Genomic DNA, 24,114 nt, shown 5'->3' on the forward strand with positions numbered 1-24,114 from the left:
TTGCACAACTCTGTATGCTCGTGTGGCGACCACCCCTGCCCGTACACTTAAGTAGTCATTAACCCCTACGCCTTGCCCACCCAATTCTTCCTCACTCTTTCTCCTTTCTTACACTATTATCTCTTATTGGCCACTGGCTATCGTGAGAATAAAGATTTGAAACAACAACAACATTTGACTGGGATGGGCATGATCGATAGGGCGAATCCAGAGCAAGTGCGTTCCGAGCAAGTGCGTGATCAATTGGCCTAATCTGGCCGAATCCGGAGTAGGTGTACTTGGAGTGGAATCCGACCACACCGGCCCCCAACCCGGGAGTCGCTGGAGTGGAAATGGACGTTGACGTTTTTTGGAAGCCTTCACAGAATCTTTGTACGACATGCGTGCATTTTGCGTACTACACCCTTGCTTTGTTAGATTTGGCCAGCGTTGTTCGAATGTCACTGCCTGCTCGCACTCAATCCAGTTTCGCCAATCGATGAGACCCTTGAGCACGAGTTAATTAACCATTTAGCCGTGGCAATGTCAGCCATCTCCAGCAAATACTTCATCCGAGGTACAAGGCTCTCCATGACTTTCACATTAACTAAGTGGTCTAGGTAAATTGGGCCGGTCTCTCCGCTTGCATAGATCATGATACTGGATGATCTCCAGCAGTCTTGCTGCGTGTTCTTAGATAAACCAAAAAAAAAGAATGGCTCGGTGTCTTACCCTTTTCACAATATTGACCATAGGTTGAGGTGCGGTTACACACACAACTCAGGTTTGGTCCAAGAACACCGGTCTCACATGTCTCTGTGCAGAACAGGACAACAAAAAGTCAATTGCATTACACTCTAAAGGTCGATTCACAGTACAACTTTCTGCGACGTGACACACGATTTGCGACAGTTGCGACAAGAATCTGCCTGTCGCGAGCTGTCGCAAGCTGTTGCAAAGCACCTGTCGCAGAAGTTGAAGAATGTTGTACGACATACACAAAATGGAGTACTGTTTTGACCCTGGGTGCACATGCAGTGCACGTGCATAGTACTACTAGCGCATAAGGATGTCGCAAACATGAAAACGATAGATGATATGCCATATAACGTGCAACTAGACTTGGGAGGGCATTGCAGAGTAAGTAGTTGCATACAAAGTTCAAAGTTGTACAGTTACCTGTGACTTGTCCTCATGCAGAGCTCAGGGCCTACCGTGTACACATTGTAGTATAATTTGTATGCAACTTGTGTGCAATGCCCCCTCAAGTCTAGTAGCACGTTATTTGGGATATCATCTATTGTGAACTGTGTGTCGCTGTCGCAGCTCGTCGCAGGTGTTGTAAAGTTGGATGTCGCGTCGCAAGAATTTGTATTGTGAATCGGCCTTTACAGTCCCTAACACTTGACATTTTTGATAATCCAAAATGATGGTCCAAGAAACCTTATCATTCAGCAAAACATTATAGGAACTGATGCGTGAGAGCAGGGATTTTTTCAGTATTTACCCTCATAGGATCTGCCAAGGAGCTAAAGCATAGTGCATTTGACAGTTGCCGTTAAAATACAGCAGGGTGCCAATTGTCAGCCACCCTTCGGGGCACTGGCCATTTCCACGGTGATCAGAGGAGAAGAATGGTCGGTTATGGGACCACTCATACATCTATCACATGCATATTCCAGCAAATTTTCACCATTTTGAATTCTCTTCGGTAGTACAACAGGACCTAGGTGCACTCCAGCTTCTCATCGTTGTACATTTTGACTGAACAACCTGCTGTAAAACATCTTGGGCATCGCTTGAGTGGTGCTCCGAGTGGCAAAAATCAGCAAAACTTCAAAAAAAAAGCTACCAATTTTGTATGTTGTCCAGCCCGACCAGGAGATCCGGATAACCGATTGTCCGGATAGTTAACGTCCGCACAATCGGTGTTTGACTGTAAAATAATATCCCATCATACCCCTCATGCGAACACCTAGATAATATGGCCTGCGCTCCCAGGGTTGTGGACAATCGCCACGCTACACTGCATAGACTTTCTTCCAACAAATAAAGTTGCTTGCGCCAAACAAGCAAGTCGCAATCAAAACTTCGAAATTACAAAAAAAAACACAACCTGATCCTCAGTTCAGGAAGGGCTCTCTATATTGGGATCCATTGTGCGTGCAAGGAATGCTTGGATACGACATGTTTGCACGTTGCAAGGTCACATCGTACATAGTGGCACATTATTAGCACAAGCCCTGTTCACACAGTTAACGGTGGCACAGGACACATGTTACACAAATGCACAAATGCACAACAGTATACTCATCGTGCTGAGGTCACACACAAGGGCAGAGCACTACTTGTGCATGGTAAGAGCACTACTTGCGCATGGTCAGCCTTTTAAGTTAAGGAGCCTTGTCTCACTTACTGACACAGAGAATCTGGGCTTGAGTTTTGCTTGTGGCGTTCTGAAACGTCTGCTTTTGTGCGCTAAACATTACGGTTCTGTAAAGGGAACGGCCATTGACTCGGATTGACGCGACGTGGTAAGGTGCTTGCTGGTGCTTATGCAATAAGGCCAACTTCTCTAGCCAGCGCTCTGTTAACACATAGCCATGTTCTTCTAGCCACTCCTTGGTAATGAGATGATATCCGTACTCCTGGCATGCGTCCTCTGCGAACTGCTCAGTCACGCTGGGTCTGTGTGCTGGAGTTGCTGCGGCGTGTACAGAATCGTTGGCCTGGAGCCATTTGGCTGCAAATCAAGGGAAAATACAGTTGCGGGTAGAAACACATCATGAAACAAATCTACGAATAAGGGAGGCTTGAAATCAAATGCCCCGCTCCATGACACGTGATCTCATGGATACGGAAGTGCCCAGAGCTAGTGAGTAGTTCAATGTTCACAGGCCTGGGGCTCGGCAGACTTCATAGAGCAGCACCGTGTCACATTTGCAAATCATTCAGCGGTTCTACCAAAGGAGTAGTATAACACCGGGTTATGGCACAAGCATACACATGAAATGTTTCTTCGCAGATGAAACTAATTGGTTACTCATGTGTGGATATGACCCTGGCTAGAGCGGTAGGTTTCTCATTGAAGAGGGAAACCTCGGTAGCATTCACTACTCTCGCCGTCTCTGTTTCATTCCTCCTGTCCCACTACTATCACTGGACACACCCTTTAACCCACTAACCGCTATATATATATACATCATTGAAAATGATGCCCAGGGGCTGAGGACGTATATAATAGTGGTTGCTCCCAAGCTTCCTAACTATATATAGAGAATTAGAAAAGTTGCCTGACGATTGAAAAAAAACTCAAGAAACTCGGAGTACCAGATATGGATTGATCGAAGAAGGATAGATTGACCATCACTGTGGATAAGAGTCATACTGTAGCTCAGTTGGTTAGAGCATTGCTCGCGAATAGCAAGATCCCTAGTTCGAGTCTCGGTGGCGTGACTGATGATTTTCTTTCTTTCTTTCATATCTGGCTTGCAAGTGTTGAGAGAAAAGAGCAGTACGTGGCATGTGGCCTCTGGTTTCCCAATGCGCTTATAATGTGAACACTATTGGTGAAACACCCGGGAGCTGAATATACTGCTAAGCATTGTGATAACACCGTTGTTTAGAACACAGACAAACCTTTATTGCACATAATATAAGCGTATGGGCTTCTACCCGGACATGTTCACACAGCAAAAACTCTTTTTTTGCAGCAAATTTTCACATATATGCCCATGGGCGTATATGTGGGGAAGTATGGTATATACCGGTATAGATTATACATCTTTTTCATTGCCAAAAAAAGTGCAGAGCCTGGGTGCCATGGTCTATAGCCTTAAAGGGGTTAAAACGCAACAGCCTACCTTCACAGATGACATCATGATTGCCTCTTCCATCCCTGTCAAATAGTGCGTCGCTCGAGTTGTCCTTGCCTTGCTTGTAAATAACATGCTGACCAAAGTACATGTACGATGTCCATATCTTGAGAGGGGTGCTGTAGCTGCTGTTACTTCTAGCCATCATCTCGCTCAGCAATGATTTTATGCAGTCGCTAACACCCAGCTTCAAGCCAAGCTCAGTGAAGGAATTATAGTCTACGAAGTTGTATCCTCTTCTCACGCACATCTCGCGGGCGTGCACGAAGTTCGTTTTCTTCTGGCAGCTGCCATAGTCGAGATGTGGATAACACGGCAAGCTGGCAAGAGCCATCCAGGTGTATATTGCATTATTTGTGCCCAGGCACTTTGTCTTGAAAGCTGAACATAACACAGTACACATGCAAGACACAGTCAGGCGAAGTAGAACACAACTGCAGCACACTCTAACACGACATACACCGACTTTCTCAGATGGATACCGGAATCCAGTTCAAATAATAGATAGGTTAAGATGCATGTTATTTCCGATAAAATATTGGTTGGGGATTGTCTGAAGCATATTCAAGCAAGGTACAGTCGGGCTTGATGACTGATCAAAGCCCTCGGGCTGGTCCCTTGGGCTTCGATCAGCCATCAAGCCCTCCGTATCTCGCTTGCCGATTATCTACTTTAGTAACGTTACTCTGATTAGGCGTATATGCAAGCAGGCCATTGAATAATTTCGCGGTGACCGTCTTTGCACCGGGTTTGGAGAGCTGAGCCATGGTTAATTCATAGATAGTGAGGGAAGGAGGTGCGGGGGGGGGGGGGGGGGAGGGGAGCGGGGGGGGGGGGATACCAATAACGAGAGAGCTTGGAAGCTCAGGGCCCTACGCTATGCTTTTTTGCCTTGATGACCTAGACAAAAAAAAAGCGTAGGGATGTTATAAATTCTTTAAAAAATTCCTTTTTTTTAGACATAACCTGGGATTCGAACCCGCACTATCGCGCGCCCTGCATTCATCCCCCGATGCACTTCGCATACATACTAATTCTTCCAAGTTGTTTCACATTGTGATCTTGCATTTGAAAGCCCTATTTGAGTTATATGCATTGTGGCCAGCCGTCTTTGATGGCACGGTACGGTAGGGGATAGGGACGGGACAGGTACGATCGAGGGTAATACGACACCGTCTCCCGTACCGTACCATCAAACACAGCTGGCCACATACAGCTTCCCGCAATATTCAAATAGGGCTTTCAAACGCAAGATAATAACGTAACGCAACTTGGAAGAATGGGTATGAATGCGAAGTGTATGGGGGATTGCATGTAGGGCGATAGTGCGGGTTCGAATCCCAGGATATGCCTGAAAAAAAAGGAGAATTGAAAAATTTATAACATCCTATGCTTTTTTGCCGTAAGATACGGATAGCGCCAGGCGTGACACAAACAAACAAACACACAAACAAACACCAAATTAAAGCTGTGTGGACCCTGGCTAGCGCCAGACGTTACTGAAGTAACGTCTTCTGCATAGCTACGGGAATTAAACTTCCGAGGCACTTCTTTTGGCACTTGAGACAATTTCTGTAACAATCAAGTGCTTTAGAGGTGATTTACACGACGGCAGGACTCATCCCATGCCTGATGCTACCATGGAGATCTAGTCACATGTGCTCATATTTCGGCGCGAACGGATCCCGGTACGGTCCCGGTGCCATGAGGGGCTGGGGGAGGGGGAGGGGGGGGGGTGGTTGGAAATGCATATCGTGACATTCCGTGGTCTGTTTTGCAAGCTCTCGGGATCACGTGCTTCTCTTCCCGGCGGGATGCACTGCCGTCACGTAAATCGCCTCTTAGGAAGTCAGAGAGATCTCGAGCTGGTCTCCAGAAAAGCATGCTGTCTTCAAGCACTAGCTTCCTGTGTCCGAAAGAAGGGGGGGGGGGGTGGTAAAACACAGGTATGAATCGGTTCGGAACCCAAATTTGGTTCCGAACCGATTTATAACTTAAGAATAATTGTTGATGTATGCATGTACATGTATGGTCACAATTCCCAGGAGCATGTGAATCAAAGAAACACGAGTATTCACTTCATTTAGCAGTTACTTACCATGTTGACACTGGTCTCCATGGAAACCTTTCCGGCAGTTGCAGGTGCCGTCTTCAGTACACTGACCATCATTCAAGCAATTGCACACTGCAGTAGAGATTGGGTGCATTCACATATTTCCCAAAACACACAAATAGGGATAGAACTTGAATAACCTATTGGATTCTCAAGTCGTTGTCGCATGTATCTTGATCATCATGACATTGTATAGACCTCAACATCACCACAAACACTAACACTAACACCCATTCACCAATCCCAGGTATAACCAACTTATAATCATGCCTTGCACTTGAATAGAACACACTTTCAGCTAATAAAGCTGGAGAACCAGGCATAAACGCCGGGAAGTACTTTTTCTTGTCTTCAAAAACAACAGTCCAGCACGCGGGTATGCATGGGTCATATATTCTTTGACACGCGGGCTAAAATGGCAGCAGCCTTCTTTAGCCCTTACCTTCTGTGCAGATGGGTCCGTCTGGTCTCGGTTTACATTCACATGCTTTGTTCTTTTTCACCCAGGGATTTGTGCACACAGCTGCATTACATATCACACACAGAGAAGACAAAATGAGAGAGCGGATCAGCCATACACAAAATGGACAGACAAAACGAGAGTGTTGTGGAATTATCCACCACCAGACCAGCGCAAGGATATAAGTTGGACTATAATTATTAATTTCAATTCCAAAATGCACAAGAAGTGTACAGAAGAAAAAAGCACGAACTCGACCAGGCCAGAAGCAAGAAGAACTGAACACAAGATATTGAAAACCCTTCTCCTCAACAAGCTGCATCACGTACAACGCAAAACAACTGGCTGCACCAGTGTGTGCATCAGCGCGTGCACCAGCGCGTGCACCAGCGCTGCACCAACGTGTGCACCAGCGAAATCAATATCGAAAGTACGTATCAATCATTACATTACATACAACATGCGCAAGAGGGTTACTCTACTTCACGACGTAGAAGAACGGCATCACCAACGGCGAACAGACAGTTATCAGCTTCAGACTCAACAAAGTCCTTGGAGGACAGCTCAGCTTCCACAAAATCACGGATCCGAGCAGCCTGGCGTTCAAGATCAGATGGAGCCAGGAGTAGCCGACAAGAGAACACCGGAGGGCTCCCAGCCAAGCATCGCACACATAGGAGAAATCTTGAGGACAGAGTGCGGACGAATACGGTCGAAATACAGTAACACGTCCAGCTCAGATCGCCAATCATCAGCCTCATCCAACACCTTCCGAATTAAGGTGAGGAGAGTGCGGTTAAATCGCTCAACAGATCCCTGTAATAGGGGATGACTCACGGCACCGTTGAGCACTGTCACACCAAACGTGTCAAACAGCGATGACATCACGGCGTTGATGAATTCCGTGCCATTATCACAGCAGACCACTCGGGGCGGGCCCCACCGCGTACACAGGCCGACAAATGCCTCGGCCACTGATGCCGCGTCATGTTGACGGAGCAGAACCACTTCCACCCACATGGTGAAAGTATCCATGCAGACGAGAACACAATGGTACTCTCCACTCTGATCGCCGCCCAGTTCCAGAGTATCTATTACTACAACACTCCATTGGGCCATTAGCCACCACAGGGCGACTGGCATCCGCCGAAACGCCCTTGGTTGGGCTGGCAGCAGCACACGGCGAACAGTGGCGCACAAAAAAACTGCTGACATTGGGCAGCCATGTTCGGGAAATAGCACTTCGAGCGGAGGAAGCGCCATGTACCCTCCCAAGACGCATGACCACAGTTCACATGAGCAGCACGAACGACATCGGACTCGAGTGAACTAGGAATAACAGGAATGACGACGGCATCATTGGGCGGCAACTTCACACTTCGACACAGCATACCATCATGGACTACGAGCTGTGACTTGACCTTGACAAACGCAGGATCAGTAACTGGGTCACCATCGATGACTTGCTGGCGAGTCGCAACAATCCGAGGATCTGCATTCTGAGCAGCACATACTCTGTCCAATGAGAATGGACTAACGGTCACCACCGCAGCGGTGACGGACGGTGCAATCCGAGAAAGGAGCGTCTTGCCACATCGGATCCAGCTGCTGGGAACACGGGTCAATTGATCCGCCTTGTTCTGCTGACTGCTGATCCACTGGACCTTGACTGTCAAACCCGTGACAGCGACGAGATCAGTGATAATCTGGAGACGGCGCTGTACAAGTACCTGCTGCAGGCCGCTGACGCGAACACGAGACACCTTGCCAAGCACCGATTGCAACCTAGCAGCCACAGTCTTGGAATCGGTGAATAGCGTGAGCTCCTTCACTTGCCACTGCATGGCAAGGTGCAACCCCTTGATCACGGCGTCACGCTCAGCGATGTTAATGTGTCGCCGGTCGTCCTTCTGCCGCAGCCAGCAGCCATCCTCGACAATCATACTATCGGCCTGAATGACAGCACCATGTGCGATGTCCGAAGCATCACACCACAACGACCACTGTGCGTCTTCAGGAACTGACCACACACCTTGCGCAGGGTCATCGGTCTGCAGACGGTGAATGACTTCCGCACAACAAGCGACGACTTCATGAGACACTGGATCGTCCCATCCAGGCTGAAGGCTAGACCGACGCTTCAGATAACTGCACGCCAGGCGCAGCCAGGAGCCGACAGAATAGTGGCTGGTCAGCTTGCCACACCACTTGAAAATCTCGCGCCTTGTGACGGCATCGGGCTGACAGGTCGGCATGACGTCACCACGACACATCCACCTCACTTGGCCATCTGCAGACTCTGACAGCAGCAGGCCGAGTACCCTAGCAGAGACGACTGGCTCCGCTGGCTTGGTGGGCAACCCGTACTGCGACAACTGATCGGTGACAGCACGTAGACGAGGCTTCGGAGCATACAAATCGTCGACATAGTTATCCACATCAGCATACGCACGGAGGACCCACTTGACGATTATGTCCATGAATTTGGGCGCAATCGATAGACCGAAGCCCATCCTCTCCATTGCGAACAGCTGGCCCTTCCAGACGATCGTTTGGAACTTGGCGAGAGCTGGCGCGATGCGGATGTTGAGGTAAGTCTTGCTGATGTCCAGCAACACGTGGCTGTCGGCGTTGCCAATAGACCTCCACTGACGCAATTTCCCTAGCAAACAGGCACGTCCAAACCTCGATGCGACACAATCAAATTGTTGAGTTGCCGGTAGTCCAAACACGGGCGGACAGGGGTGGACTCCTTGTGCGTCTGGGCCACCGCCAACAAGGGAAACACAGCACCAGGCTCACCATGGACTGCTTGGTCATGGGGTACCAACCATCCATTGCGGATCAACATGTCCACTTCCTCGCAGAACTGTGACTCCTACCCTCTGTCCCCCTCTAAGTCTAACAAATGGTGACTGAGACCTGTACACCAGGGTTTTTACGCCTGAAAGCAGGTGCATGATTTAACAAGCAGGTTGTCAGTCTAGATTTTATGCGCAGATGGAGAAAAAATGCGCAATTTTTTTGTAATGTGATGAAAAGCAGAAATAATAAGAAAAGATGAAATGAAAGCCTGCTCCGCACAACCCCGTCCAGCCTTGCGAACTGGGTATGGTGGATTAAGAACCTGGGTCAACGCTCGAGCAAGCGCTCTCCACTCCAGGTGTTCACAGCAACTGTTAGGGAAATTATAGAAAAGAAATAATAAGATGAAGTCAAGCTCATTTGAATTTTCGGTTTGTACGGTGTTTGCAGCAGCGCGGATTCGAATCTCCTCACGCATGTTCCTGTCGATGACCCCGAGTACGTTGTCGTGCCTCCAGGTGTATACGTGTAACGTCCTGGTCCAGCGCTACGCGACAAGCGCCAAACACGTGACGCGTAGTACAGGCCCAGCAGAAAGAGAGAGGGGGAGAGAGAGAGAGAGAGAGAGAGAGAGAGAGAGAGAGAGAGAGAGAGGAGAGAGAGCGAGATGGAGGGAGCACGAACGCACGTACCGGAATGCTAGCATAGCGCAGCTACCTTGGATCGTGATGGCGTACTTATCCAGGCGCTGTTGGGTTGGTTCCTCACCGAACGACTTCACCTGTACATTTACAACACCAACGTGTGTTGTTGACACCAACGCTGCAGTCACAAATGACGCCTCAGCACCGGAGTCCAGGAACACGCGAAACTTCGCCTTTCGAGTTCTTCCCTCAACTCGTGCAACTCCGCTCATCAGCCGCACACTTGCTGAGTGTAGACAGCACGATCCAACATTCTTCTCTTTTACTACCTAAGTCGGTTTCTCCCGGCTGTAACCTGCTCCATTCAACACATCATGTATTAGCAGATGGTGCTTCCCCTGGCATTTTGTGCACCTCAAGCCTGACCGATAGTCCCTTGCCACATGGCCATACTTGAGGCAGTTCCAGCAGAGTCTCCCTCGCTGCAGAAAAACTTTTCTCCCTTCCTGTGGCAGCGACTTTAGCTGCTTCTCTGCATGTGCGACTAGGTGAGAAAGTACTCATTAAGTACAGTAACATTGAGTGCCGAAGAACAGCTCTCCTTTGCCTAGCTTGAACTTTCACCTGACGACGGACAAAAGCGAAAAATAGCTTTCAATGTTTTGCCGAGAGTAGGTAACAAGCTCATCAGCTCAAACGCCTTACTCTTGAAGAACAAAAAGATTACAATTTTTGTGATGAAACAGGCCGAACACTAAACTCAGGAATAACGGAGTTTCATGTAAAGTTACTTTGTACAGTTCACATCTACTCTCGGACACTAGCGGAATACAATAAGAACAAGAAGCTGAAATCTGGAAAACAAGAACATTGCTGGTCTGAAGCCGAGACCCCATCCTAGGTACCTGTATGCTATTGCATGGTTTTAATTGGCATGAGTAGACTGTAAACAGACTCTAAACACACCCTGATAGATGCAGGACTAGATGAAAAAACACAAGCTAACAGCTGGATCTTGAGTACCTAGCCGGAAAATATAAAGACGCTCCGTAACGCATGACAATGGCAGGCCTCTATCAGCCACATGTAAAGTGCTGCCAACAAAATTGGTCTCTGGAAATTGGCGCAATGAGCATAAATTTTGAGTGTCCACATCACGAACAATTTGACTGTGCCGACACCTCTGTACTCATTACAAATTGCTGACTGACCTTGACATTGAGTTCCATTTCCGTGGTAACCTGACTTGCACAGACACATGTATCCGCCTTCATTATCAATGCAGATAGCATCCACATGGCATGGGCTAGCCGGCAAACATTCATCAATGTCTGAACAACAGTAGGTAAGCAGAATGCAAGGGGTTACTAACTGATTACATACTGCATTGTAACCATGGCCAGCGTCATAATAGGCACAACAAAAACAATTCAAATTCATCAGACAGCTCTAATAGCCTCAATCTCAATTGCTGTGAAAACAATTTGATCTGTTCTCGAGATTATAAACACTTGTGTCGCTGTCGATTGATTCTACAAACTCTGCTATAATCTATACTTGTCCAAATTCTGAAATCAGCAGAACATGTGCACAGATAAATCATGCTAACTGCTGCTGCACAGATCATTTCAGCGGACAGAGGGGTGTTATGGCAGAAGCAGCAGAGAATGCGGCAAAAAACGAACAAACACAAAAAGGCACTCTGACCAGCTTTCAATACCACACAAGAAAACAGGAAATGGTTTGGTTTGCAAACACTGCACACCATCATCAAGTAGAGCATGAGACTCTTAATCTCAGAGTTGTGGGTTCCAGCCCCACGTTGGGCGCCAATGTTGCGAAATTTCCCCCGCTCCCCGCCAAACAACGACTCTCTGACTCATTCACGTGGGCAAGAGGACGACACAGTTACTTGAACAATATCTCTTGGAATAAATAAATAACTGGTGGGCGGGATAACGGGGGAGAAAAGACAAAGAAATAATAAACAACCAACAGAGAAAAGGGCGAACACATCGAAACGACCAATCAGGGACTAATACGTACAGAACACATGACCCGACCAAGACAACCAGACCACGGACGAATCACACATGACTCTCATTCCCAGACCAAACTAGCACTGCGCATGTACAGCATTCATTTGACAGTCACTCTCACACAGACGGAAGTACATCCTCACTCTCTGACAACGCGTATTCTTGCATGCACCACATACCATAAACGTCACACATCACACCATATTCGCGCGTACACTTAGACCATATATGACATCAGACACTGGACTCCACCAGCCAAGAGCCAAATACAACAACATGCGTAAATCATAGTCGATCAGAAATCCGCAACAGTATGGTTGAACTGTGTGCCATAATCATCGACTCGAGTGGTATTTGAGAAAACTAGCGAGTATTCAAACGAATACGAGTATTCTATTGACCAGACATAAAACAATGCACGCCTACACACTTGCAAAACCAAACGCAGTACACCTGGTACGCATGATTGTAGTCTTGCTAGCAGCCTAGTTCTGGAAATACTCGCAACTACTGTGTTATGCTGCTAAGTAGGGACAAATAATATTACATGTTGGGGGTCATACTACTGACAGTAGTTTTTGCGAAACAACGACTCGCTCATTTCAAATTTTCAAGAGAGGGATTGAGTATTGGACATACTCATGTTACCCTAACAGTAAAGGGTGTGTTTGGTTTGTACAAACTAGAAAAGGATCGGACAGCTGGTGCACATGGAGCAGCCTCATGCCAACCAAACGGTACTCCAGAAACAGAGCACATTTTTTTGTGAAAAATGTGCCAAACTTTGTTCATTCTTCAAAATGTTTATGAGTCACCATGGTCATTTTGTACGGTACAACGAGTTCAACCCAAAAAAGCGTATGCACGTGATCATTTTGGGACCAAAATCGATGTATCTGCCAGGTTTTACTGTGAACAAGTGAAACTGCTCGGTCTTCTCCGGCCTCGAGGCCGGAGCTAGCAGAACATGTTCTGGTCGACCCAGAACAGGTGCAGTCCCAACCAAACACGCTGTTCTGGTGAATCCTGTTCTAGGTCATACCAACCAAACGCACCCTAAGAAGCATGCGTATTCACTTCACTTACTATGCTGACACTTGTCTCCGTGGAATCCTTTCTGGCAGTTGCAGGTGCCATCTTCAGTACACTGACCGTGATTCAAGCAATTGCATACTGCAGCAGTGATTGGGTGTATACACGTATTATCCAAAGCACACAAATGGAAATAGAACATAGTATATTGGATTCTCAAGAAGTTGCTGCATATATTTTGATCATCAGGAGATTGTCTAGACCTCAAAATACCTATTTAAAACACTCATTCACCAATCCCAGGTATATCCGAATCATACTCATTCGAATCTTTTCTTGTACAGTGCGGATCGGCTATAGGGTTATCGGCTATAGTAATATGCCTCTTATAGTGATCGTATTCTCAAATTCATTTTCGTAAACCACCCCTTTCTATACATATCGGATCGGCTATAGTAATAATCGGCTATAGTAATAATCGGCTATAGTAATAATCGGCTATAGTAATATATCGGCTATAATGATACGATTTCTTTGTCAAAATGATCTTATTGCAAACATTTTTCATCGGCTATAGTGATGATCATAAACAATTATACATCGTACATGGCGAGATCTGATCGCGGCAGTCAGGAAGCGCTGGTACGACTATGATATCCCTCGGAGGAAATAATTCGAAATCTTTGGCGTGGGCTGTGCTTGTTGTTCCCGGGCATCCTCGAGCGAGATCGGAGGCAGTAATGAGTACCAGCGCTGAAGCGCTACCGTGGTCTCCGTCGAGATGTTGGAGAAGGCATTCAGGTAACAGCGAAGACAATCAAGGACGCCGAGAAGCTTCTCCGTGAAATACGATCGACCTGCTACTTGGAACGGTTTCAGCGGTGATGAGTCGAGCGATGGCGACCCAGACTGAGACTCTACTCCCACTAATCGATCCTGTAGATATTGTTATGTCGATTGAATGTGTTGAAGTGTTTCTCTTCCAAAAGAACACATTTGTTGAGCACAGCAACTCCATGAAAACTCATGTCAAAAAATCATGAAGTTTTTGTTTCCGCAGGAAGTAGCTCTGCACGTTGCACTGATTCGAATGACACCATACACGCATTTGTCAGGCATACCTAAGTATGCATATCGCCTATAGTAATATATCGCCTATAGTGATATTTTCACGAAAATCAAACACCAACGCTATAGCCGATCCGTACTGTACATAAATGGAACAAATTTTCACCCACTTGAAGTCGGATTATGCTGGAAACCCTGGCATGGAAACTGGGAAGTACTTGTCTTGTCTGGAATTATAACTTTCCATCGTCCATGTACCCATGAGTCTTAGTGTGTTGAACTGCTCTGGTGGTGGCACACACAAACAATGCTATCAATACCTTCGGAGATAACACACCACGTCAAACGTACAACGAACCAGCATAGTCGATGCCGGTAGTTGCGAACGGCCTCTCGTGAACAACTCGGTCTGTTGGCAGCGGCGGGCAGACTTCTGAGGCAGCCTTAGCCTTGTAGCGGCGGCATATAACACATCACTGAGTAATTTTGCGTAGCGCTCGTCGACCGCCGATAATCCAGAATTTCTGACGGATGTACAACAAGACCCCTTCTACACCTTGGTACATGCTTTCGACGTGCGTTTTCTCCAACAGCTACTCGGTCAGATGATGTTTACCTATTAGAACTGGGTGCTTGGCTCCATACGCCAACTCGCTGTAGTGGAGTCGTCCCCCGGCTCTGAGCTACCCATGCTCATCCAGAAACGGTGCAAGATGATACACCTTCGACCCAGCCTTCAATGGTTGACCTTGCTTCATCAGCTCAAGGTCCTCAGCGAAACATTTGGCTTGAACGATGCAGTACAATACGTTGTCAGCTGCAAAATAGTTTAGCAAGAGGCTCAGTGTGCTTCCACTGCAACATTCGAGTCGCCATGCCCTGTGCCCACGACCACTTACTGAATCGGAGCCACCATTCATTATCAGTGTCTCGACTACAGGTGGTGGGTGACACTCGCACTTCTACACTGGACTCATCAGTACCAGCGGTTGAGGATGTGGTGGGCCAGTCATTGGGCTCCGTGATCCAGGTTGGCCCGCCCAACAAGAACAGACTACGGATCTGCTGTGCATTACTCCCACGTGACGGAAAATCTGCCGGGTTGTGAAGGCCCGGGCAATGGTTCCACACAAAGCCGACCTTCTTCGATATCTCTTGGTCTTGACGGACGCGGTTCACCACAAATGTGTTCCATTTGTACGATGGATTACCGATCCAATAAACGGTAGTGAGACTGTCAGTCCAGCCATAGACTTGCGTGAACGTCACACGCAGGTGCTTCACCACAAACTCAGCATAGCAAGCCGCTAGACATACTGCATGTAACTCAAGGCGGGCTAACGTCGGCGGAGACACCCTTGCCACTTTGGCCTTGGCAAATACCAAGTGTGACTGTCCATTGATGACTGCATACAAAGAGCATCGAAACGCTTTCTCACTAGCGTCCGCGAAGGCATGAAGCGCAATAGGCATGTCAAGATTTCAGCAAAACCAACGTGGTATGTCAAAGCCTACCACTTCAGCCAAGTCTCCCCGCCATTGCGCACATGCGGCTGCGATGCCATCAGGCAACTTATTATCCCAGTCGCCACCGAATTTCCAGGCTTGCTGTAGCAGCATCTTTACCGGCACAACTGTAGGTGCTGCTGGACCTAGCGGATCAAACACTGACGCAACACACTTAGGAGGGATCGCCGTGTTCAAACAGGTGGTCTATCGGACTCATCACTGGATTTCCATTTCAGACTGAGGACTTTCTCTCCAGCCTCTGGATCGCATTGGTAATTCGTCGCCTCACCACTTGCGGAACTCCATGCCAGCATCTGTAAGCACACGCACGCTGAACTCTTGCATCTTCTTGGCTTCCGGGGCATTTGAGACACGAGAGACCAAATGGTCAACGTAGAAACTCGTGTCACTTCGACCGGTCCACAGGAAACGCAGGTACGGACGGTCTTCGGGATTAACCACGACCATGAAGAAAGCCTTGCGGATGTCCACTTGCAGCGCGCTCTTATATTCACGGAACCTTAATTGCATACCCGCGAGACTTGGCAATAAGGACGTTTAGCAAAGCAAAAGTTCGAAAGAAAATTCGAGTCTGGGAATGAGTACAGAAACAAACTTCGAAACTTCCAAAACTTGGACGCGAAGTTGCAGTGGTTTGCGAAAGTTACTTTCTACTTCCTCAGTACGTGATGCACTCTCATTTATGGTAGAACTCCCGTAGATCTACCCCGTATGCGCGCGCCAGAGCTCATGCTTCCTTTTGTGTTCGTACACACTTTCCTTTTGTGTTTAGAATGAAGCTTTCATCGTCTCCCTGCCCGATATGAAATAAATTCTGCCGGACACCACATGGCACAGCAGTACAGTGAACAGAAGTGATCGTGACTGGTTGACGTTCAGTTTCCTTTCCTTTTCATACGTGTTTCTTCTTCGCAATGGCTGGCCAGTGGACCCTTGCGTCTTCATCCACCGCAGCACCGGTGTCTGCTGAGCCTGCGATGACGACTACCCCACCAAGCCCCACATCGCCCTCAACACCGTCCCAAGTGAGGTTCGATCTCCAAATGGATTTGTGTATGCTACGCCAGCTCCGTGCACAGGACGCCCCAATCAAGTGTGGCTCCTCTGCGTTTGAGACTGTGGCGGCGGAGCTGCCAGCTCCCAGGAAATTTGGGTTGGTGTCGAAGAAAGCGGTTAGGGATCGCGTGCTGAAGTGCATGGAGCAGCACACGAAGAAGGAGAACTGGGCAAAACGGCTGTAAGTTTTCAGGTGCCCTCCGTACATGTACCAGTAATGTATCACTAGTGAGGAAAACATTCATTGCAAAATCAAAAAAACAGTGCTGTGGTTGATTTAAGTTTTGTACTTGTCTTTTACAAATTCCATTCTACTGACTTTTGACATGACTGCTGTCTGCAGATTCTGTATAACAGAATCCACGCAGCATCATAGTTCAGCATTAAACTGTGCATGTAAAACAAAATGTGTATGGCTACATCATGCTTATGCCCTGACCATATGTGTACAATGTGTTATTTTCCTTTCGTGCAGGTGTGGTTCAGCTGATGAGTTTGCAGAAAAGGAGACCCTCCTGAATGAACTGGTGGAGTTGCAGCGTGAAAAGGAGCAGGTCATGTACAAGGACAACCAAGCTGCGAAACAGCAACGAGAGCAAGCTGCTCAGCTACGTGAGGATGCCTGCGCCACACTTGGGGAAAAAGTGGAGAGAGGAGCAGAAGGACAGTCGGCGGAGCCACCAGCAAAACGGAGCAGGCTGAGCCAGCCAGACTCCGTGTTATCTTACCTCCAAACAAAGAACGATGCCTCAGTACTGCTGGAGAGGGCGCGGCTGGCACTGGAGAAGGAAAAGCTCGAAGTGCAGAGAGAGGAGCAGCGCCCAGCTTCGGAGAATTTGGATGTGGAGAAGGCAGAAAAGGAAGACAAGGCTCAGGATGACGGGCAGAAGAAGGAAGATGATAGAAAAGAACAACAGTTGTTTATGCAAATGATGGCTCGTGTTATTGAGAAAATGTAAATGAAATATGTCCAGTCCTTGTTTCTGTGTTGTATACGAGTGCCGCTGTGCCTATAAGTGAGCTTGTGTGTGTGTGCGCACGTGTGTGTGTGTGTGTGTGTGTGTGTGTGTGTGTGTGTGAGTGTGTGTGTGTGTGTGTGTGTGTGTGTGTGTGTCCGTCCTTTGGCAGTTTTTCGTCCAAAGTTCTTTCTCCGTGGGACGACTCTGGGCTTCCAGGGTCGTCCCAAGGGCGGTGGCCCTTGACTGCGCGCGTGGGAGCTCACGACGTCAAGACTGGGTGGTTTCCTGTTGCCACCACTTGTCGTCGTCCTGCGCGCGCCCGTTCGTGTAGATTGGCTCTCTACTCGGACGTCTATCTAGTAAGTCCTTAGTGCAATGGCGAGAAAGGAGACGAGGAGAAAGAGGAGACGGAGGTCGTGGATAAAATTTGGCTCGTGGAATGTCCGCAGTCTGGTGAATTGTGATGGCCCAGTTGAGACGGCGACAACTCGAAATTTGAATTTGAAAAATTCAAACCAAGTGAATTGCATCGTGGAAGATAGGAAGATCAACATCGTCGTTCGCGAAGCTCGACGACTTGGTATCGAGACCCTTGGACTCCAAGAGACGAAGTGGTTTGGCAACAATGTATACAATGTTGAGGATGCTGTTGTTGTTGCTTCTGGTCGACCGACACCCGTGGAAAATTTCGCTCGTGGCGAGGGAGTCGCGCTCGTGATGCGGGGCCGCTCAGCGCTGGCGTTTGCAGCAGGCGGCCGACAGTGGACAGCTGTGTCTTCTCGTGTGATGGTCGTAAAGTTGCAGTTTGCTCTGGAGTCTGGCAAGTCGCAGTGGGTTCATGTTCTTGTTTGCTACGCTCCCACTTTCCGCAGTAGTCGTGATGAAAAATTCAAATTTTTCAATTCGCTTGAACACGTGCTTCTGTCAATTCCGGTCTCTGATAAACTCATCGTACTCGGAGACTTCAATGCTCGAGTTGGTTCAGGGCAGCGTGATGGCGAGTGGCACAGAGTTCGCGGTCCTTTTGGTACTGGAGCTATGAATGAGTCTGGTGAACGTTTACTCTTGTTCTTGGCTCTGCATGGTCTGCAAATCTGTAACACCTGGTTCAAGAAGCGGGACGCAGAACTGCACACATGGCAACACCCACGCTCGCAGGCATGGCACTGTATCGACTTTGTCTTCACTAGGCGCGCGGATCGTACCAACTGCATGGACTGTCATGTTGTTCGCCGTGCAGAGTGTAGCACTGATCACAGATTGGTGTGTCTGACCTATCGCCTTCCGGCACCAGTCCACCGCCAGCGCCTGCCACCGCGAAACCCTGGGAAATGTAGCGTGTTCGATGTAAGCCAATTGAAGACGTGTACGGGTATGAGTGAGGGGGAGCGGGAAGTTGTTGAGTGCAACGGGGCAGTGTACCGAAGTGCTCTTGGTGATCGGCTGAAATCGTGTCACGTCACCCATGAAGACACCTGGCAGCCTATCAAGTCGGCGATTGTAGATGCTGCCGAAGCTTCCATCCCTGCACGGAAATCTCGACGTCAGCCTGACTGGTTTGCAGACAGCGCAACAATCCTTGAACCCAAGCTGCAACATCGAAACCGTGCCTATGCCCAGTGGCTTCAGTCTGCTGATCCCGCTGACCTTTCAGCTTTCCGCAAGGCCCGTAGTGCAGCGCGTACTGCAGTTCGAACGGCAAAGCGTGTCTGGTTGCAAAGAAAGGCGGATATGGCACAGTCTGGCAAGTTCAGTGGGGAGCGCGTCTGGTCAGCCATCCGGGACATCCAGCGCTGCTACAATGGTATGAAACCTGTGGCCTCTCATTCCATTCGCAAATCCGATGGAACCCTGTGTGTGTCAGCGGAGGAAGAGCGTGTTTGCTGGCAGCAACATTTCACCCGTGTTCTCAATGTCATTAGTGTGTTCGATGTCTCTGTCTTCCAGCAGTTGTCCTGCCGGGAAGTTGACGACAGCCTGGCATGCCCTCCAACGGCTGTGGATATTGAGTGCGCTCTCCATCATCTGGCCAACGGCAAGTCGGCTGGTTCGTCTCTCATCGTTGCGGAGCTGTTGAAGCACGGCTTTACTGTTCTTCGGCCACACCTGGATGCACTCTTCTCCACATGCTGGTCAGCGTCATCTGTGCCTCAGGAGTGGAAAGATGCTGTGCTCGTCCCTATTCCAAAAAAAGGTGACTTGAGCAAGTGTGACAACTGGAGGGGAATAGCCTTAATGGTCGTCGTCGGGAAGCTTCTCGCACGTGTTATTCAGGACCGGCTGCAACCTCTTGCTGAGGCACATCTCCCTGAAAGCCAATGTGGTTTTCGGCGCGGGCGATCCTGCACAGATGCCATCTTTTGCGTGCGACAGGTAGTCGAGAAGGCATTCGAGCACCGCTGTAAGGCCTTTCTCGTTTTCATCGATCTCCGCAAGGAGTACGACTCGGTACCGCGCGCTGCACTGTTGCTGGCCCTTGAGGTGTATGGTGTGCCTGGGTCACTCATCCAGCTGATTGACGGCTTCCATTCAGGCATGCAGGCTGCTGTTCGGGTTGATGGTGATGTGTCTTGGAACATCTCGGTTGAGAATGGTTTGCGGCAAGGGTGCGTTATGGCCCCACTGTTGTTTAACCTGTACTTTGGTCTTGTGCTGGAAGCATGGCGTTCAGCTATAGCAGCAGCTGGTGTTAACGGTGTGTCCCTGATATCTTCAATCCATGGAAGTGGCAATCTATTTCCCAAGCGAACCCGTCAAACTGGCACGACATCGGTCAACGACCTGGAGTTTGCAGATGATGCAGCACTACTTGCACCATCCCGTGAGTCAGCTCAACTGGCTTTGGAGCTGTTCAGCAGCGTTGCTTCTTCCTTCGGCTTGACTCTGAGTACAGCGAAGACCAAGTTCATGGCCGTTGGTGCAAATTTATCATGTGCTGACCGCCTCCCGCTCTTTGTTGGTCCGGAGGAGATCGAAAGTGTCAAATCCTTTGTGTATCTTGGCTCTGTGATAACTGCTGACACCCGCTCATCTGCAGATGTGGCCAGAAGACTCGGTAAGGCAGCGGCAGCTTTCGACCTTATGCGCCGTGTCTTTCTTGACCGAAACCTTTCCATCGCCACCAAGCGCCATCTTTACGATGTTTGCGTTCTGTCCACATTGCTCTATGCCTGTGAGTGCTGGACTCCGCTGAAGAGAGACATGGTTGCCATCAACAACTTCCACCACCGCTCCCTCAGGTTCATTCTGGGTGTATCCCGGCTCGATCAACAGCTGCAGCATGTCAACAACCAGGAGCTGCGAAGACGCTGGGGTGATATGGCTCTGCCATCTGATACCGTCAGACACCGCCGTCTGCAGTGGCTTGGGCATGTCGCCAGAATGCCAGATAACCGGCTTCCGAAGCTGATACTGTTTAGCTTCTTCTCAGATCCACGCCCAGCCTGTGGGCCACGACTGCGATGGAAAGACCTCGTCGCACGTGATCTTCGTTTCGGTGGCATAGTGAATTGGCTCACTTTGGCTCAGGATCGCCCAGCATGGCGCGAGGCAATTGCAAAGACTCCGGATGATCTCGTGGAGTGTAACAACAACAAAGTCACCTGCAAGGTTTGCAACCGATCATTCACTGCTCGTGGGATTCACCGTCACAAGTGCTCAGCTGTACGGTCCTTACCTGTTGCCCAGCAGCCTGGGGCCCATCACTGTGGAGTTTGTGACCGCTGGTTTCAAAGCGCTGGCGGTTTTGCAGTTCATCGTTGTGTGGAGCGTCAGACATCGGACGAAATACCAGCTGTTTCAACGAGATGCAGCCTGATTTTGGACTGCTGCCAGCACCATTGCTCGATCTGTGATCGCTGCATGAAGAGTCAGGCTGGTTTTAACCGCCATAATTGTACTCGAGGCAAACGACTGCGAAAGGACCAGAGGACTAATCTGCCCATTCAATGCAGCCTATGTAACGGACGATTCTCCCGCCCGCAGGACCTCACCCGCCACCGAAGACAGAAACACTAGCTATGTGTAGAACGGCCCCCTTTCACCTCCTTGTTTCTTTTTTCTCGCTGTTGTCTCCCGCTTCTGGGAGCGACGTGGCCATTTTGTGGCAGTTGTACATAGTAGTAGTAGTGTGTGTGTGTGTGTGTGTGTGTGTGTGTGTGTGTGTGTGTGTGTGTGTGTGTGTGTGTGTGTGTGTGTGTGTGTGTGTGTGTGTGTGTGTGTGTGTGTGTGTGTGTGTGTGTGTGTGTGTGTGTGTGTGTGTGTGTGTGTGTGTGTGTGTGTGTGTGTGTGTGTGTGTGTGTGTGTGTGTGTGTGTGTGTGTGTGTGTGTGTGTGTGTGTGTGTGTGTGTGTGTGTGTGTGTGTGTGTGTGTGTGTGTGTGTGTGTGTGTGTGTGTGTGTGTGTGTGTGTGTGTGTGTGTGTGTGTGTGTGTGTGTGTGTGTGTGTGTGTGTGTGTGTGTGTGTGTGTGTGTGTGTGTGTGTGTGTGTGTGTGTGTGTGTGTGTGTGTGTGTGTGTGTGTGTGTGTGTGTGTGTGTGTGATCTAGCCTATCTTTGCTATAAGAGAAAATATATGGGTGTATATATGGGTGTATATCATTTAGAGTACTCTTGGCGGGGTTTGCAGCTCTTTATAAAAATGCTTTGCTTCATGGAAATATATTTCATTGCGAAGAGCTGCGCTTCGGTCCTTTGAGCTGTGCTGATGAGCTCTAACAGAGCGAAACAGTTGCTGTCCACAGACTTGGGTGTATATCATGTACATTTGGAGATTTTCATGCTTCTCTTGTGACCTGTCTGTGTGTGTGTGTGTGTGTTTGTGTGTGTGTGTGTGTGTGTGCGCGTGCGTGCGCACGCTTATGCATTCATTCAATGGAATCACTCCTGGTACCTATCCATTAGACGCCAACGCCCTTTGACTGCTACAAGTTCACTTACTTGAGAATGCACTTAAACTTTATTCACAAAGGGCTAATTGCGTGAAACCATGGGAACAAAAGCAAAAAGACAACCCATTTCGCCATGGTTTTTTTATTCTCGACTAGAAACTAACAACTCAGCTGCCAACACCACGTCTTCTCCGTGAAACAAAAATATAAAAGGAAAAAGGAAAAAAAGTACAGAGTAAATTATCGTGTGCCTTCCCGAAGGGAACTCACGACAGCCGCTATCACTTTAAAACAACAGAAATGTTAATAAGAGAGGGAACAAAAAATAATTATCATAAAACGTGGATGACGTGGCCATAAATAGAACACACAATTCAAGTTTAAGATGGAACAACAAAGCTTGGCATGGTACAGTCACCCAAATGGACTACAGGCGAAGGCACACTCATCTAGCAGCTGCCATAATCTCTGCTAATTCATTTTTGCACACAGCCAGCATCATAGATGTACACCACCATACATTCCTGCAATCCATCTACTCCGAATCCAACTCATTCGCAACCTAAGAATCTTCTGAATCTTTGAGGTACCCACAAAACGCACAAGAAGGTTAAGAAACTCCCCAGCTTCGTAAATCAAGCACAGATATGATTTCAAAGCCTGCGTATCTTTATCTCTTCGGTATGTAACTTCTCGCATAGCTTATCGTAACTATAGCCTCATTATACCACACCGCTGCACTCCATAAACTTTTAATTGGTATCGTTGCGATTTAGAATGCAGTGTTTTTTTACATATTTTTTATTTGATTCCGTATCTGTGTTCCTTCTGCTCTCTGTGACCACAGGTTATTACGAAAATAAAAATGAAAGATTCCAAAAACGATACCGACAACATCAGCAACATCTACGACAAGTCATGGTTATGGGAGCGGAAATAAAAGACAATGTTGATGGAGGAGTTACTATGTATGTACCACATACAATTGGGCTCGGTGAAACCCAACCCAAAGTGAAAACCTGGCGCCCTTTACCAGTTCTGATTGCGTCATAGTAATTTGAACATGTGCACGTCTTGGGTCCAGCGGATAAAGCTACGAAAACTTTTGTATAATGCTAGCAAAAATGCTCCAATAATTGCCTTATTATGCTGATAATGACGCTTATGAAAGGGATGTAATGATCTTGGTTTGAGACAGAAAAGGAAGAATGGCTGTGAATTGTTAAGAGAGTATGTCTGAGAATACCAAAGTATATACCAAAGTATATGTGCAAGTGGATCTCTCTGATTTCGCTCGAAAAATGCAGGTAGGTTCCCTTTGGGGTGTGGATCGATTGTGCAAAGCCCTTGAAAAAGTTTCTGAAGGGAACCTTGAAATTTGGATACCCCTCAGAAATGGCCGAAATATCACATTATTTATAGGTCTAGAAACGAGTCACGCCACAGCGTATACGAACAAGCTATGAACAAAACTCCATCAAGCCAACATTGCCTCACCTTAGAAGAATTCATGGAGCAGTACCGCTTAGCCACGCCAGGATCCCAGAAGACAAGGTCCATCACCCCCTGATGCCACAAATGATCGTCTTGAAAATAGCCAATTTACAAACGCTGGCAAAACAGCCAGCTACGTCCTCAATTGGCCAGAACTATACACCGGCAGATAGT

The 24,114-nt window shown here is 48.2% G+C and overlaps 2 protein-coding genes across 2 annotated transcripts in view; one reads left to right on the plus strand and one right to left on the minus strand.

The window, feature by feature from the left end:
* Positions 1-24,114, minus strand: part of LOC135821648 (uncharacterized) — a 47,547-nt gene that overhangs the window by 22,554 nt on the left and 879 nt on the right. Inside the window, exons 2-8 of the mRNA XM_065334647.1 lie at positions 13,002-13,088; positions 11,088-11,207; positions 6,410-6,490; positions 5,953-6,039; positions 3,843-4,235; positions 2,396-2,722; positions 712-795 (exon numbers count right to left, since the gene is read on the minus strand). Of these exons, the coding sequence (XP_065190719.1) occupies positions 712-795; positions 2,396-2,722; positions 3,843-4,235; positions 5,953-6,039; positions 6,410-6,490; positions 11,088-11,136 (1,021 nt within the window). The 5' untranslated portion in view covers positions 11,137-11,207; positions 13,002-13,088. The remainder of the gene's footprint in view (positions 1-711; positions 796-2,395; positions 2,723-3,842; positions 4,236-5,952; positions 6,040-6,409; positions 6,491-11,087; positions 11,208-13,001; positions 13,089-24,114) is intronic.
* Positions 18,278-23,386, plus strand: LOC135821650 (uncharacterized). Its single transcript, XM_065334648.1, has 2 exons — positions 18,278-21,169; positions 23,294-23,386. The coding sequence occupies exons 1-2, from the start codon at positions 18,278-18,280 to the stop codon at positions 23,384-23,386; spliced, it is 2,985 nt and encodes a 994-aa protein (XP_065190720.1).

The sequence above is a fragment of the Sycon ciliatum genome, chromosome 7 (genome assembly GCF_964019385.1).
Source record: "Sycon ciliatum chromosome 7, ocSycCili1.1, whole genome shotgun sequence".
Lineage (NCBI taxonomy): Eukaryota > Metazoa > Porifera > Calcarea > Leucosolenida > Sycettidae > Sycon > Sycon ciliatum.

Bases quoted from the DNA above. Each gene is read 5' to 3' on its own strand.
- LOC135821650 (XM_065334648.1), top strand. From the start codon at position 18,278: ATGCGGGGCCGCTCAGCGCTGGCGTTTGCAGCAGGCGGCCGACAGTGG. The intron at 21,170-23,293 runs GTTTGCAACCGA...CTGTGACCACAG, and splicing joins ACAACAAAGTCACCTGCAAG to GTTATTACGAAAATAAAAAT.